The sequence below is a fragment of the Drosophila bipectinata genome, chromosome XR (genome assembly GCF_030179905.1).
Source record: "Drosophila bipectinata strain 14024-0381.07 chromosome XR, DbipHiC1v2, whole genome shotgun sequence".
Classification (NCBI taxonomy): domain Eukaryota; kingdom Metazoa; phylum Arthropoda; class Insecta; order Diptera; family Drosophilidae; genus Drosophila; species Drosophila bipectinata.
In genome coordinates, this window is record NC_091735.1 from 24,682,869 (window position 1) to 24,696,841 (window position 13,973).

General features: G+C 35.0%; 1 protein-coding gene across 5 annotated transcripts in view; it reads left to right on the forward strand.

Moving 5' to 3' along the window:
* NFAT (NFAT nuclear factor) overlaps positions 1 to 13,973 on the forward strand; it is a 48,253-nt gene that overhangs the window by 26,671 nt on the left and 7,609 nt on the right. For 2 of the 5 annotated variants that reach the window (XM_017239119.3, XM_070283118.1), the window contains exons 1-6: positions 547 to 884; positions 4,589 to 4,713; positions 6,905 to 7,308; positions 10,355 to 11,068; positions 12,897 to 13,317; positions 13,778 to 13,934. In XM_017239119.3, the coding sequence (XP_017094608.2) occupies positions 623 to 884; positions 4,589 to 4,713; positions 6,905 to 7,308; positions 10,355 to 11,068; positions 12,897 to 13,317; positions 13,778 to 13,934 (2,083 nt within the window). In that variant the 5' untranslated portion in view covers positions 547 to 622. Of the gene's footprint in view, positions 1 to 546; positions 885 to 4,588; positions 4,714 to 6,904; positions 7,309 to 10,354; positions 11,069 to 12,896; positions 13,318 to 13,777; positions 13,935 to 13,973 lie in introns of those variants that run through there. The other 3 variants (XM_017239120.3, XM_017239121.3, XM_017239122.3) reach the window with 3 other exon arrangements.

Genomic DNA, 13,973 nt, shown 5'->3' on the forward strand with positions numbered 1-13,973 from the left:
GTTTTAGGCGCGATTGTGAAGCGTTTCAAGAGCGATTTTTTTTTTAACCTGTGCCTGCGGTGACTTAATCTATTTTCTTTCTTTATTTTTTTACCAAAAAAAGGCAGATAAAAAAAAAACGCAACTGTATTTATTGTAAAAACATTTATTCAACCAAAAAATACAAAAATAAAGAAATAAATAACAAAACTTAAAAAAAAACAAACAAAATCGTCAAAACAACAAATGTACAAAGCAAAAAATCCATTGAAATGCCAAAAAAGAAAAAGCAAAACAAAAACCTAATCAATTAAATTAGAAAACAAACAAGGAAACAATTTAATGTGCCAACTATAATTACCAAATAAAAAAACAAAATAAAATCTATGCCTGAAAAAATAAGAAATTTTATTCAAAAAAGCACTTATCCCAAAAAGAGAACGAAGAGAACTCGAGGAGAGAGTAGAAAGAGTGAAATAATAAAAAGAAAATTTAACCTTCAATGAATTAATAATTTAATAAAAAAAAACTAAACACAAAAAAGCCATAGTAATAAGTTAAAAAAGCAAAAACTTTATTTAATAATAATAAATAATAAATTAAACTAAAACCAAAAGGGGAACAAAGAGTACAATCCATCAAAATGCGATTCACCTACAATCAGTATAAACATTACGAGTCCGGGTATCGGATTCCATCAAAAATGCATAATCTTAGCCATCATGGTGCTGCCAATGGTGGTGGCGCCAATAATGCCAATGGTGGTCTTAACAACAATAATAATCATAGCAACAATAATGGCCATCATTATGGTCATCACAGCAACAATGGCAACAACAGCAACAACAACGGCAACAATAACACTAACATGCAAGCCTACCAACATCATTACAAAAGCAATTTTGGTAAGGAATTTTGGCAGCTAACTGTGTGTTTTAATTGCTGTTTTATGAAAAACGTAATTTATTTGCGTAATTAAAGAGGTTTTTAAAGAGTGAAAAAGGGTTAAAGAGAGTTTTAAGAGAGAGAGAGAGAAAAAGAGAAAGACTTTAAGAGAAAAGTGAGATAGTATCGTGTATCATATCGTTTTTTTTGTTTTTGAGTTCATTTTTTAGAAGAAAATAAATGTTTTATATTTTATAATTTTATAAAAATTTTTAAATGTTTTTCTTTAAAAATATTTAATAATAGAAAAAAAGCAATTTCTTAATGAAGACCCTTCAAACTTGGTCCGAAGTGAACCGGGTCTCAAATTCATAAAAAGTGATATTTTTTCTACAAAATTTTTCAAAATTCTTTTCTGGGCAAATCAGTTGCTGTATTATTTTATTACTGTTTTAAAGGTCTCAAGGGTTAATGTTAAAGGTACAAAAAGTGAGTGATAATTTGATAATTCCCAAAAGGATCTATTAGAAATAAACTATCCTTGACTTATAGCTATGTTTGCTGTATAGCTATAGCTTTATGTTTTTTTTTTTTCAATCTATAAACGATAATGTTGGCAAATCTAGACACACTATCCCCAACATCCAATGCTAATGGCTTTGCCAGCTTATCTGGCAACACGCCATAATTGCTTTCGAAACAAAAATCTCCTCTGATAACAATAATAATAATAATAATCAACATCATTATCATTGATAGAGTTCTCTGAAAGCTCAACCTTTGGTTACTAGTATTTTTTTTTACGAAAAAGATCTCCTTCGGGAATGAGTACGACCGATGATTCAATTTCCAACTTCATATCGGGTTTTATTTAGGGGGTTGGGTGTTTTTGGTTCCAGTTGGGTATTACTGTTACTTGTTTAATGCTATAATTTTTTTCATTTTTTGGTTTATTATTTTTTTCGCGCAGTTGCCAAGTTTGCGCTAGCCAGGTCCGAAAAAGATAAGATTACACTCCCCGGGCACATGGGCGCCACAAGAACAAAAATTTAAAAAAATAATACAAAAAATTAATAACAGAAGAACTTCAAGTGGAGAGGCATCTCAGAAATAGTCTTTAAAGAAAAAAAGACTATAATGTCAAGACCCTTTACCTTTCTTCCAAAAAAGGTAAATATTTTTGTCGTTTATTTGCGAGTACAGTGGGTCATTATGGTTCAATATACTTTTGAAATTAATTCGAGATCCCTTTCAGTTATTGTTTTATTTGTGTTTTTTGTTTTTTCCTCATTGTTTTATTGACAATCTGTTTTTTTTTTTTTTTAATTTTTTTTTTTTTCGCGTTCACCTCTCTGCCATTTTATCGGAGGAGTCTGCGTTTAATTATAGAACTTCTGAACTCTGTGTTGAGTGTGAGCCCAACATCTGTGTTTAACTATATATGTGTCTTGAGGGGGGGATCTACCTACATTTCATATACATATATTTAATAGTGGAAATTGAATTAAAGCCCGGTATTGTCTGGCAATTTAAGAGCAAAGTCTGCCATTCATCTCAGGGATACATAGATAGATAACAAAACAAAAATGCGACAAAAATTACAATAAGGCATGGATCGTTAAGGCATTCATTTATCTGGCGGTATCTAAGTACACTGAGAGAAATGAAAGTAGACTAAAAATTTCAAAAAAAATCTATTATGGAATATAAGAATTATTATAAACCAAACTATCTTCAGACTCTTCAGACTATCTCTAATAATCTCCTTTTGTTTCTCACGGTGCATTCTACATATACATATATCTATCTCATTCTCTGTATCTGTATCTCGGGGCATGACTCTACAGTTTATCCCCCTTGGAAACACAAACGATCTTATCTGCATATCTGCCCCGATCCCAGGTATACTATAACGGGCCCATTTTCCGGCCTCTTTTTGGGTTCCTTAGACTATGTCCGTCCGAATAGCATATATATATATATATATATATACGGATACGGATTTGTTTCAGGTAGGCGGGTACGCGTTCCACAAGCCCAACAATAAATATTTGTTGTTTGTTTGTTTGATTTGCAGCCAAGGTTAGGCCAAAAGGGTGCGGATCGCGTGGGTGTTTTCTCCCGATTCTGTTCGTATCATAAAAGCCAAAAGTTCAACAGATTTTCTCACCTTTTTTTTATATTTTATATTTTTAAGATATAAATGCTATAGATTTTAAATGCTATGTAGACGTCACTGGATGGGGATCTTCGTAATTGAGGATCAAAGTTTGTTTGCTTTCATGGCTGGGGCTTTGCTATCAAAAAATAATAATAATAAAAAAAAGAGCTTTTTTGTTTGCCCGATTTTTATCTCGTAAATTAGCTCGTAATTGCTTAACGATTTTACCGGAATTAGGGAACGGAACGAAACGGATACTTCTCAGGTGGAAGACCTGAGGTTCCCAAAACCAATTTCCCCGGAATTTAAGTACGAAAGGTGTTAAAAAACGGAATTTGGACAAATATTTGTCATTGTTTTTTTTTTAATGTACATATATTTATGTATATAACCACCAAGGGTTGGTTGTTGGTTGGTGTTTTTATGGTATTGTTCTTTAACCGATTTTCACACGATTCGGGAATGGTATTGACTTTTAAGAGATATGGGAGGTGGATTTTTAATGAAACTTTAAAAGTTTGGGCCTCAAGAATATAAGAAATATGTAGGAATATGTAAAAATATAGGAATTTAAAACCCTTCTCCAGCTAAAACCAAACCTTATCACTTTAAAAAGGGATATCACATGTATAGCTGTATTTTTTATTTTTTTTCTTAGGCCTATCCCAACAAAAGGCGCCTCTTTTTATAAATATAAAATAAATAAAATAAATTACACCCATCCCCAGTCACACTCTCTCACAGCCACTACACACACTCCTCTTCGGAATTATGAAAATTTTTATTTGCCATTGATTTGCATTTTAATTAAATGTTACTGCGAAATAGAGGCGTTTTTTTATGAACAAATAAAAAAATAAAGAAGCCCAAGCCGAAAGAGACGAATTTATTTATTTTGTGGGAAATTGGGTTTGGATGTTTGGGGTTTTGGGGTTGAGTTTCTCTAGCCGAGTGGAGGAGCTGCTTATCAGAAGCATAATTCCTGTTGTTCTTCTGCACAAAGCTCGGGTTGCCCATGATAATATACAGAAGAAAAAATGGGAAAAAAAGAATAAAAAAGCCAGATGATATATACAAATATAGACGGCAATCGGGTGCAGAAATAATGCAGAATCTGGAAATGAAAATTGAGCTTCAATTGAGATCAACAATGAAACATGAGTTGCAATTGCAATTGCAGTTCCAATTTGCAAAACTACAGAGCATGGACTCTCCTATGGACCCTCCTCCTATACATGACCATTACTCTCCGGCGGACTTTCAATCTCATACAGTGTGTGTGTGTGTCCGGGAGAAGTTCAATGGCCTCATCCGGAGACGGAGTATATTGCTATTATCAGCTTCCATGGGCAGTCAAGTAACTTAACTTGCCAACCCAGACAACATCTTCCCCTCTATCTGGTTTGTTCTTCTTTTCTTTTGTTTGTTTCAATGAACCTACTCCTAGTATTCTATATTCTATATTCCATATTCGATTATTCGATTTTCCAACCAACAGCAATATCACTTTATTTTCTTTGAAATATTCAACTCATTTTTTTCTTTTATTTTTTCCATTTCCAGGCATGAGGATGACCATGTCCACAAACTCCACAATGAGCGCCCGAATACATCGAAAGGGTTTTCGGATCCCATCGAAAAGACAGCCGGGTAAGGGACTGCCCGGAAAGCTGCATACTATTACCAGGGTGAGTATTTATTTTAAGATCTATTTGTATTAGTAAAGCTTAGAATTTATCGGATGAGAATTGGGGAAGATATAGCCATCCCAGTGGGCCCTATAGGGGAAAACGCCATTTTCAAGGGATCTATCAGTAAAAATGGACAAAAAATCGAAAAAATATTTTGTCTCGGGATTTTGATGCAGAATGGTGGAGAATCGATCCACAAATCGTTTAAGGTACTCAGCTTCAGAATCGGATGAGAATTGGGGAGGATATAGCCATCCCAGTGGGCCCTATAGGGGAAAACGCCATTTTCAAGGTATCCCATCAGGAAAAATGGACAAAAAATCTGAAAAATATTTTGTCTCGGGATTTTGATGCAGAATGGTGGAGAATCGATCCACAAATCGATTGAGGTACTCCGCTTGAGAATCGGATGAGAATTGGGGAAGATATAGCCATCCCAGTGGGCCCTATAGGGGAAACCCCATTTTCAAGGTATGCCATCAGGAAAAATGGACAAAAAATCGAAAAAATATTTTGTCTCGGGATTTTGATGCAGAATGGTGGAGAATCGATCCACAAATCGAAAAAGGTACTCCACTTGAGAATCGGATGAGAATTGGGGAAGATATAGCCATCGCAGTGGACTCTATAGGGGAAAACACCATTTTCAAGGTATCCCATCAGGAAAAATGGACAAAAAATCTGAAAAATATTTTGTCTTTGGATTTTGATGCAGAATGGTGGAGAATCGATCCACAAATCGTTTAAGGTACTCCGCTTGAGAATCGGATGAGAATTGGGGAAGATATAGCCATCGCAGTCGACCCTATAGGGGAAAACACCATTTTCAAGGGGTCTCATCAGGAAAAATGGACAAAAAATCTGAAAAATATTTTGTTTCGGGATTTTGATGCAGAATGGTGGGGAATCGATCGACAAATCGAAAAAGGTACTCCACTTGAGAATCGGATGAGAATTGGGGAAGATATAGCCATCGCAGTGGACCCTATAGGGGAAAACACCATTTTCAAGGTATCCCATCAGGAAAAATGGACAAAAAATCTGAAAAATATTTTGTCTCGACATTTTGATGCAGAATGGTGGAGAATCGATCCACAAATCGTTTAAGGCACTCCACTTGAGAATCGGATGAGAATTGGGGAAGATATAGCCATCCCAGTTGGCCCTATAGGGAAAACACCATTTTCAAGGTATGCCATCAGGAACAATGGACAAAAAATCGAAAAAATATTTTGTCTCGGGATTTTGATGCAGAATGGTGGAGAATCGATCCACAAATCGTTTAAGGCACTCCGCTTGAGAATCGGATAAGAATTGGGAAAGATATAGCCATCACAGTGGGCCCTATAGGGGAAACCCCATTTTCAAGGAGTCCCATCAGGAAAAATGGACAAAAAATCTGAAAAATATTTTGTCTCGGGATTTTGATGCAGAATGGTGGAGAATCGATCCACAAATCGAAAAAGGTACTCCACTTGAGAATCGGATGAGAATTGGGGAAGATATAGCCATCGCAGTGGACTCTATAGGGGAAAACACCATTTTCAAGGTATCCCATCAGGAAAAATGGACAAAAAATCGAAAAAATATTTTGTCTTGGGATTTTGATGCAGAATGGTGGAGAATCGATCCACAAATCGTTTAAGGTACTCCGCTTGAGAATCGGATGAGAATTGGGAAAGATATAGCCATCGTAGTGGGCCCTATGGGGGAAAACACCATTTTCATACCTTGGGATACCTCCCATCAGGAAAAATAAACAAAAAATCTGAAAAATATTTTGTCTCGTGATTTTGATGCAGAATGGTGGAGAATCGATCCACAAATCGATTAAGGTACTCCGCTTGAGAATCGGATGAGAATTGGGAAAGATATAGCCATCGCAGTGGGCCTATAGGGGAAAACACCATTTTCAAGGGATCTCATCAGGAAAAATGGACAAAAAATCGAAAAAATATTTTGTCTCGGGATTTTGATGCAGAATGGTGGAGAATCGATCCACAAATCGTTTAAGGTACTCCGCTTGAGAATCGGATAAGAATTGGGAAAGATATAGCCATCGCAGTGGACCCTATAGGGGAAATCCTCATTTTCAGGGGAATCCGTCAGGAAAAATGTCTCAGGATTAAATAAATATAAATTATTTAAATAATTTTATTAATATATATATATATTTTTCATTTTTAAGGCGGGTCCTGGCAAACTTGTTCCTGGCAAGCGAATACCACAGCGCCCCCACCCGCCCCCCTGCGACAACTCCAACGACAGCGGCCTCGGCTTCGATCAGCACACAGAGCTGCGAGCTTCGGCGGCGGCGGCGGCAGCAGCGGCGGGGGGCGTGGTCGATGGGGCAAGCGGCAGCGGGGGCAGTGCGGCCGGACAGCAGCGTTCCAGCTTGCTGGTCAATAGCGCTCTCACCAATACAGTTGCGGCAGCAGCGGCCGCAGCAGCAGCTGCCGTTGCAAGCAACACGTTGCAGCAACATCATCAGCACCACCAGCAGCAACAGCAACAACAACAGCAGCAGCAACAACAACAACAACAGCAACATTCACCGCAGCAGCATTTAATACGAGCGATACCTGTATCAAGGTGAGTTCTATTTAATTTTAATTAAAAATTTTAATAAATTAAAAATATAAAAAATTATTATCGAATTAAATCGTCCCACCCTTTGCCATTTTTTCAAAAAACTTTTTATTTTCCAAGCGAGTTTATTTTTAATTTTTTTAAGAAATTCCACAAAACTCGCGATAATTGCCAGTTCATGATTTCATTTCGTTCTGCGTTTGATTCATGGTTTTTGGAGTGAATGAATATTTTTGATTGATTTGATTGCCTTGCCAAAAGAATAATAAAAATAAAAAAAAAAAAACAGAAATCAGTATTATGTAAGAGAATATAATGAAATGCACACTTCACCCACAAAAATGCGCACACATATGACATGGAAATTAACATTTTAGTTTAAGTTTTGGGTTCAAAATTGTCCGTTTTTATGAAAGAGATGCTTTCTTGGTGGAGTTTCTGTACTATATGATAGTCAGTACTCTTATCTTTTGTTCTATGCCTTTTTAAACTCTAAAAAAAACTTCTAAAATACCTAAAAAATATTATAAACAAGTACAGTACCTATAGGTTATGGTTATGGTTACTAGGTTTCAATTATTCTACTATTATTTCTACTCTACTCTAGAAAGTACTTCATAGATAGCTTTAGTTCAAAGGTTCATTGGTCCTTGGGTTAATCACACTTATAGAAAAAGCTTTACAACTAAAACTCGCAACTTATAACCCTTTTAATATTTTCCCATTTAATTTCCAATAATTACGAGCAGCTGTAAGCGTGGCTTCCACATACGGAACTGCAGTCTTTTGTTTATAGAACCCGTAAGAGAATACTTAGATACTGAGCATTTAAATGGAACCACCATGGTGTGTTTTGGGTGGGGATCAAATAGCCAAGCTCGGGAGTTCGGGAGTATAATGCCTTTCGATCGCAAATCGGAAGAAATCGGGAAAAGCTATCAGGCTTAAAAGCCGAAATCTGTCTTCCACATCCCTCAGTTTATTTTGAAGCTTGGCATGGAGAGTATCGTGTTGTGGAATAATACGGATTGTAATTTATAAAAAAAAAGTATAAAAAACTTAAGAAAAGTTAAGAGAAAGTGGAAAACAGCTAAAGTTGGAAACGGCTTAATATTTTCTTTTAAATTTTTACTTTAATACGAGTATTTTGTATGTTTGCTATTGTTTTGGAGTGTTTGAGTGATTTTTTTTATAATTACTTAAATATACCTTTTTTTATTTTTTTACTTTATAGCCTTTGTAATTGCATGTCTCTATCAGTGTTTCTTTTTTTTTTTATTATCTTATCAGCTTATCAATTTTACTGCAAATTGCAGTTTGTGAATCTCAGCGTGGCTTTTGGGGTTGCCCCTTATCTCTTTAGAAAAAAAACTCGGAAATTAAAAAAAAAAAAAGAAAGAAATGAAAAAAAAAAAGTTGTTGTGATTTTTTTTATTGAGGACTTTATTTTAGGGCTTTGGTTAATTGGAGGTACAATCAGTAGTTGCTTGTTTAGTAGTTGGCTTGTATTTTTATTGTTTATGATTTGTAGTGCCATTAATAGTGCAATAATAGATGTAATTTTAGTTTTTTTTTTATAAATTAAAGACTTTTTATAGGGAATAGGGAGTTAAAATAAAAAATAATAATAACATAAATAAAATAAGGAATAACTATTATAACTTATGCAAGTATGTGATTGATCTGTTTAATTAAAATATTTATTTTTTTCATTCTTTATTTTCTTGGGATTTTATTCCTTATTTTAATATTTTTTTTTATATAAAAATATCTAGTTTTTTTTGCTAATAATTCTTCTATAATTTTTGTTGTTTTTTTTAATTTACACATTCTTTGGCGTTTAATTTCATTTGCATTAATTTATTTTTTGTTGGCCACTTGGTTAGGAGTCTGTCTCTTTCTTCGGCCATTGTGCCGTTTCTTTCTCGCATCTTTGGCCAATGACTTTTGATTGGATTTCTGGTTTATTTATTTTTTTTAAATATCACTTATACGCACCGTTGGCCATCAATAGAATACCTTTAACTACCGACGGCTAAGCGAAGCTCCAAAAATTATCTCCGAAATACATTCAAGACTAAAGAAAAGCATTTTCCCGCCGGCTTATAGTGATTTCCTTGCGATTATCTCTTAAAGTATTACCTATACCTATACCTGATTTGGGTTAGGAACGATCTGCAGTGGAATATATAGGTTACGTATTAGCATTATGTCGCAGGAAATTATGACACTAGTCGTTATCAGTTCTATTAGCTAATGTGTGTGCTTCTAATACTTTAATGGGAATGGGAAATCGTTTAGAATTATTTTTACTTTCTTTTAAATTAATTTTGTTTCAGTATCTTTGGGCTAATTTTTTTAATTTGTTTTAACAACCAATGCTGCTTTAGTTGTCTTTTTTATTTAAAATCATTTTCATTTTAGAGTCATTGAGTTTTTCTGCTTTCGAGTTCATTTGCAAATGCATTTGGACATTGATTGGCTTGGAATTTGTTATTACAGATAGATGCAATTGACAAGTGAACATTTATTTTTTTATACATTAAACATTGATTACATTGTTGCTTGGTTGGTAAATTTTTTTTTTTAAGAAAAAATAGGGCAGGAAAAAATAGAAAGAAAATTAGGGTTTTAAAAAGAGTATTTTAAAAATTGATTTGAAACTTGATTTCTTCTAGAATTATTAGAAAAATTTGGAAAAATTGAATAAAAGTTAGAAACTGGTAGAAGAAGGTCTTTGGGAGCTAATATTAGGAAACCCAAGACCTTCGACTTCTTCTTAAATCGAAAATCAAAATTTTAATTAAAATAAATAAAATAAAAAATAAAAAAAGAAAATCTTAAAAATCTTCAAAAACATTTTTCAAAATCCAAAATGTGTGTGTGCGTCCGAGAGTGTGTGTATTTTCTGTTGCTGTTGTTGCGTGTGTGTATAAATATCCCCCCTATTGTATCCCCCTGCGTCCCTCTAAGCCCCTTTAAGCACTATCCCCCACCACCCCCCTGTACATGAATGTCTGTATATATGTATGTATACGCTACAAAATAGATCGCGTCACGCCAAGAAAATGATGGGAGGACACTATCTGGAGGATCTGGATCTGATATCGGCATCGTCCTCATCGGAGGATTCGGCCAATTCGACGCCAACGCCGACGGCAACGCCAACGGGCAGCCTGGACGAGGACACGGGATTCGTAAACGACTCCACCAGGGAGGCGACATCCTCCTCCAGCGGTGTGTCGCAGGATCCGTTCGGTGGCGTCTTTCAGGCCACCGAAGCGGCTGTGGCGGCGGCGGTGAATGCCTTCCAGCATCAGGTCCTGCATCCTGGACAACAGCAGCAGTCCCAGCAGCAGTTCCAATATACTGGATTTATTCAACAGCCAGGACATCATCATCAGCAGCAACAACAGCAGCAGCAGCAAGGACAGCACCAGTACCATCATAATCATCATCATAATCATCATCGTGGCAAGCACATCAAGCGGAAGCGATTGGAGTGCAACCAGGTGGAACTGGACAACGATGATGCCTGCAGCGAGGACGAGTTCATTCGCAAGATTGCCAGCTCGGTGGCGGCCACCTCCGCCTCGCCAGCCTCCTCCTCTGCCTCTGGCTCCTCCGTGGAGACATCGCCGACCGCCCCCACCATTGCCACAGCCACAGCCTCAGCCTCTGCCACGCCTGCCACGCCCACTATCACTGTCAGCCTTCTGTCGCGTCCCAACAACAACAAAAACAACATTGGCAATGAGACAAAGTAAGCCGCGTTCTCTTTTTCCAGGAAACAAAAATTAAACAACAAAACTTCCAAATTAAAATCAAAATTTCGAAATTAAAAAAAAATTTCAAAGTTATTTTTACCAAAATTTAAAAGAAAACTTAAATATTTAAAACCTAAATTAACAAAAACATAAATTCCGGACAAATTATATTTAGGAACATAAAATATAAAACTGCTCTAAAATTATTTTTTTTTTACAAATATTTATATATATTTTTTTTTCTACAGCTTTTTTTAAGAAACTTTCAAAATTTTACTAAAAAGCTATACAAAAATAAACAGGAACACAGAGAAACAGGTGGCTCAGATTTTTAAATAGATAGAATCTACAAAAGACACTTTTCTTGGATTACAATCGATTTTTTATCGATAAATTATAAAAACAAAACTTTATAAAAAAAAGAAAATTTAAAAAAGAAGAAATTAGAAAATTAATTAATAATTATTTTAAAAGAAGTTTCTTTAAAAAGGAATTTTAAGTATGGAAAAAGTGGTTTCAAATTAAGTGTTACTTTAGAACCACATATTTTTTGAAATTTTTCATTGTTTTCGATTTTTTCAAATTTTGCATAAAATTGCAAAATAAACAAAATTATACAAAAATGTACCTCAAAAAGGTGTTTAAAAATATTTAATCAAAAACCTAACATTTTTTCAAAATATTATAAAAATATTTCACCCAATCTTAACAGTAAATAAAATTTTAATTAATACTCAGAAAGACGAAGCTTCCAAAAACTATTCCAATTAATCTGAAAACCAAAAATATAAAAGCCAAAAATATAACAAATTTTAGAAAAAGAAACAAAAATTAATCAAAAAACCAAAACTCCTAGAAAGTGTTTAATAAAAAACCTTGAAAAAATTGGCAAAAAATTGCTTAAAAGCAGATCGCCCAAATCACCGAAAAAACGAAACTGTGAAAACAAACAAAATTTTGTTTAGTCAGAGCTGACTGTAGACTGTAGACTGTAGACTGTAGACTGGATAGACTGCAGAGGCGAAGAAAAAACGCGTTTGTTTAGTTTGATGACTTTGACTTTTGTTCTTTAATAATAATTGTTCTCAATGTGTGTTTGTTCCTGTCTTTCTCTATATACACCTACACATATGTACATAAATAAATAAATACCTTCTTGTACATATATACAATATATAAAGAGAAAGAGAGAGAGTGATGCATATGTGTGTGTGTGTGTGTTGGTAAACAAAGAATAAACAATTTCGAAAAAAATAAAAAATTGTAAACAATTTGGCAAAAAAAAAATCTAAGAAAAATTTCAAAAAAAATTGTTAAATGTTTCATGTATGTGTGCAAAATTTTTTCAAGTGTATAGGTGCGTATGTGTGTGTGTGTGTGAGTGAGTGTGTGTGTAATTAACAAAAGTCATATATCATTCACATTTTTTCCAAAAGCTCTTACATATTGAACCAAAAAATCTCAGTATCAGTATCTGCATCTGCATCTTTTGTATCTATGTATCTGTAGCTTTGTTAGCTTTTTTTTCCTGTGTATTTTTTTGTGGCTAACTTTTTAAAAATCATCTCATACCGCCGCCTGTTCCTGTTTTTTTTTATTTCTCGGCCAGTCATAAATCATTTCAAACTCAAATGCTAAATCCATATCCAAATCGCACATTCAAACCGAAAAAGTTCAAGTACATAATCCAAGACATTTTAACGATTTTTTCTTCCTTCAATTTTTTTTGTATCATTTTTATACCTTTTAAAAGATAAATAAACTAAACTGTTTTTTTTTGAATAATAATAATATTGGAAAATTTTCAATCTTCCTCCGATTTAGATTTATTTCGGCCCGTACCGTGACCCGAGTGGCCAACAAACGGCAACCCCAGACCCCACTCAACAGCATCGCCAGCTCCAATGACGGCCAAGTCCAGCTGGAGATCGTCTCCCAGCCGGAGCAACAGCACCGGGCTCGCTACCAGACCGAAGGCAGCCGTGGCGCCGTCAAGGATCGGAGTGGCAATGGCTTTCCGATTGTCCGGCTAACCGGTTATGACAAATCCGCCGTACTTCAGGTCTTCATTGGGACGGATATTGGTCGGGTGGCCCCGCATATGTTCTACCAGGCCTGCAAGGTGGCCGGCAAGAACTCGACTCAGTGCAACGAGAAGAAGGTCGACGGCACGATGGTCATTGAAATTGATTTCAAGCCCGAAACGGACATGACCATTACCTGTGATTGCGTTGGTATCCTAAAGGTAAGGTTTATGGATATGAACGATATAGCTGGGGGGTTTATGGTTTATAAGTCGAAATAGTCTTTCTTCAATGTCCTTTACTGCGTTTATAATTTTTTCTTTATTTAAAAAATTTAATTATTCTGTAAGTAAACCTAAAAAAATGATCAATTTTTATTAAATAAAAGTTAGTAGTATGGGGTATCATATAGTGTTGGTTAGACATGTCTAAAAATCCCTATAAAAATAGAACACCCTATAAACCATTTTTAAAGGGTACTTTATGATATCATATAGTACATAATTCTCTATAAAAACTCTGGTATCAGATAGCTCTGCTTAAATAGATCCCAAAGGGCCTAATGTCTATATCTCATTATTATTTATAAATATTTCAAATGATATAGTACCGGTTATCATATATTTTTATAAAAATATCTATGTAAAGATTAATAATATTAATTCCTTTCTTCTCAACTAGGAACGCAATGTGGATGTGGAACACCGTTTCCCCGAGCACCTCGCCCAGAAGAACAAAAAGAAATCCACCCGCTGCCGCATGGTGTTCCGCACCCAATATACCCGCGACGATGGCACCACCGAGACCCTTCAAGTCTGCTCGAATCCTATCATTTGCAGTGAGTACTATTATAATATATATTATAAATATCATTATT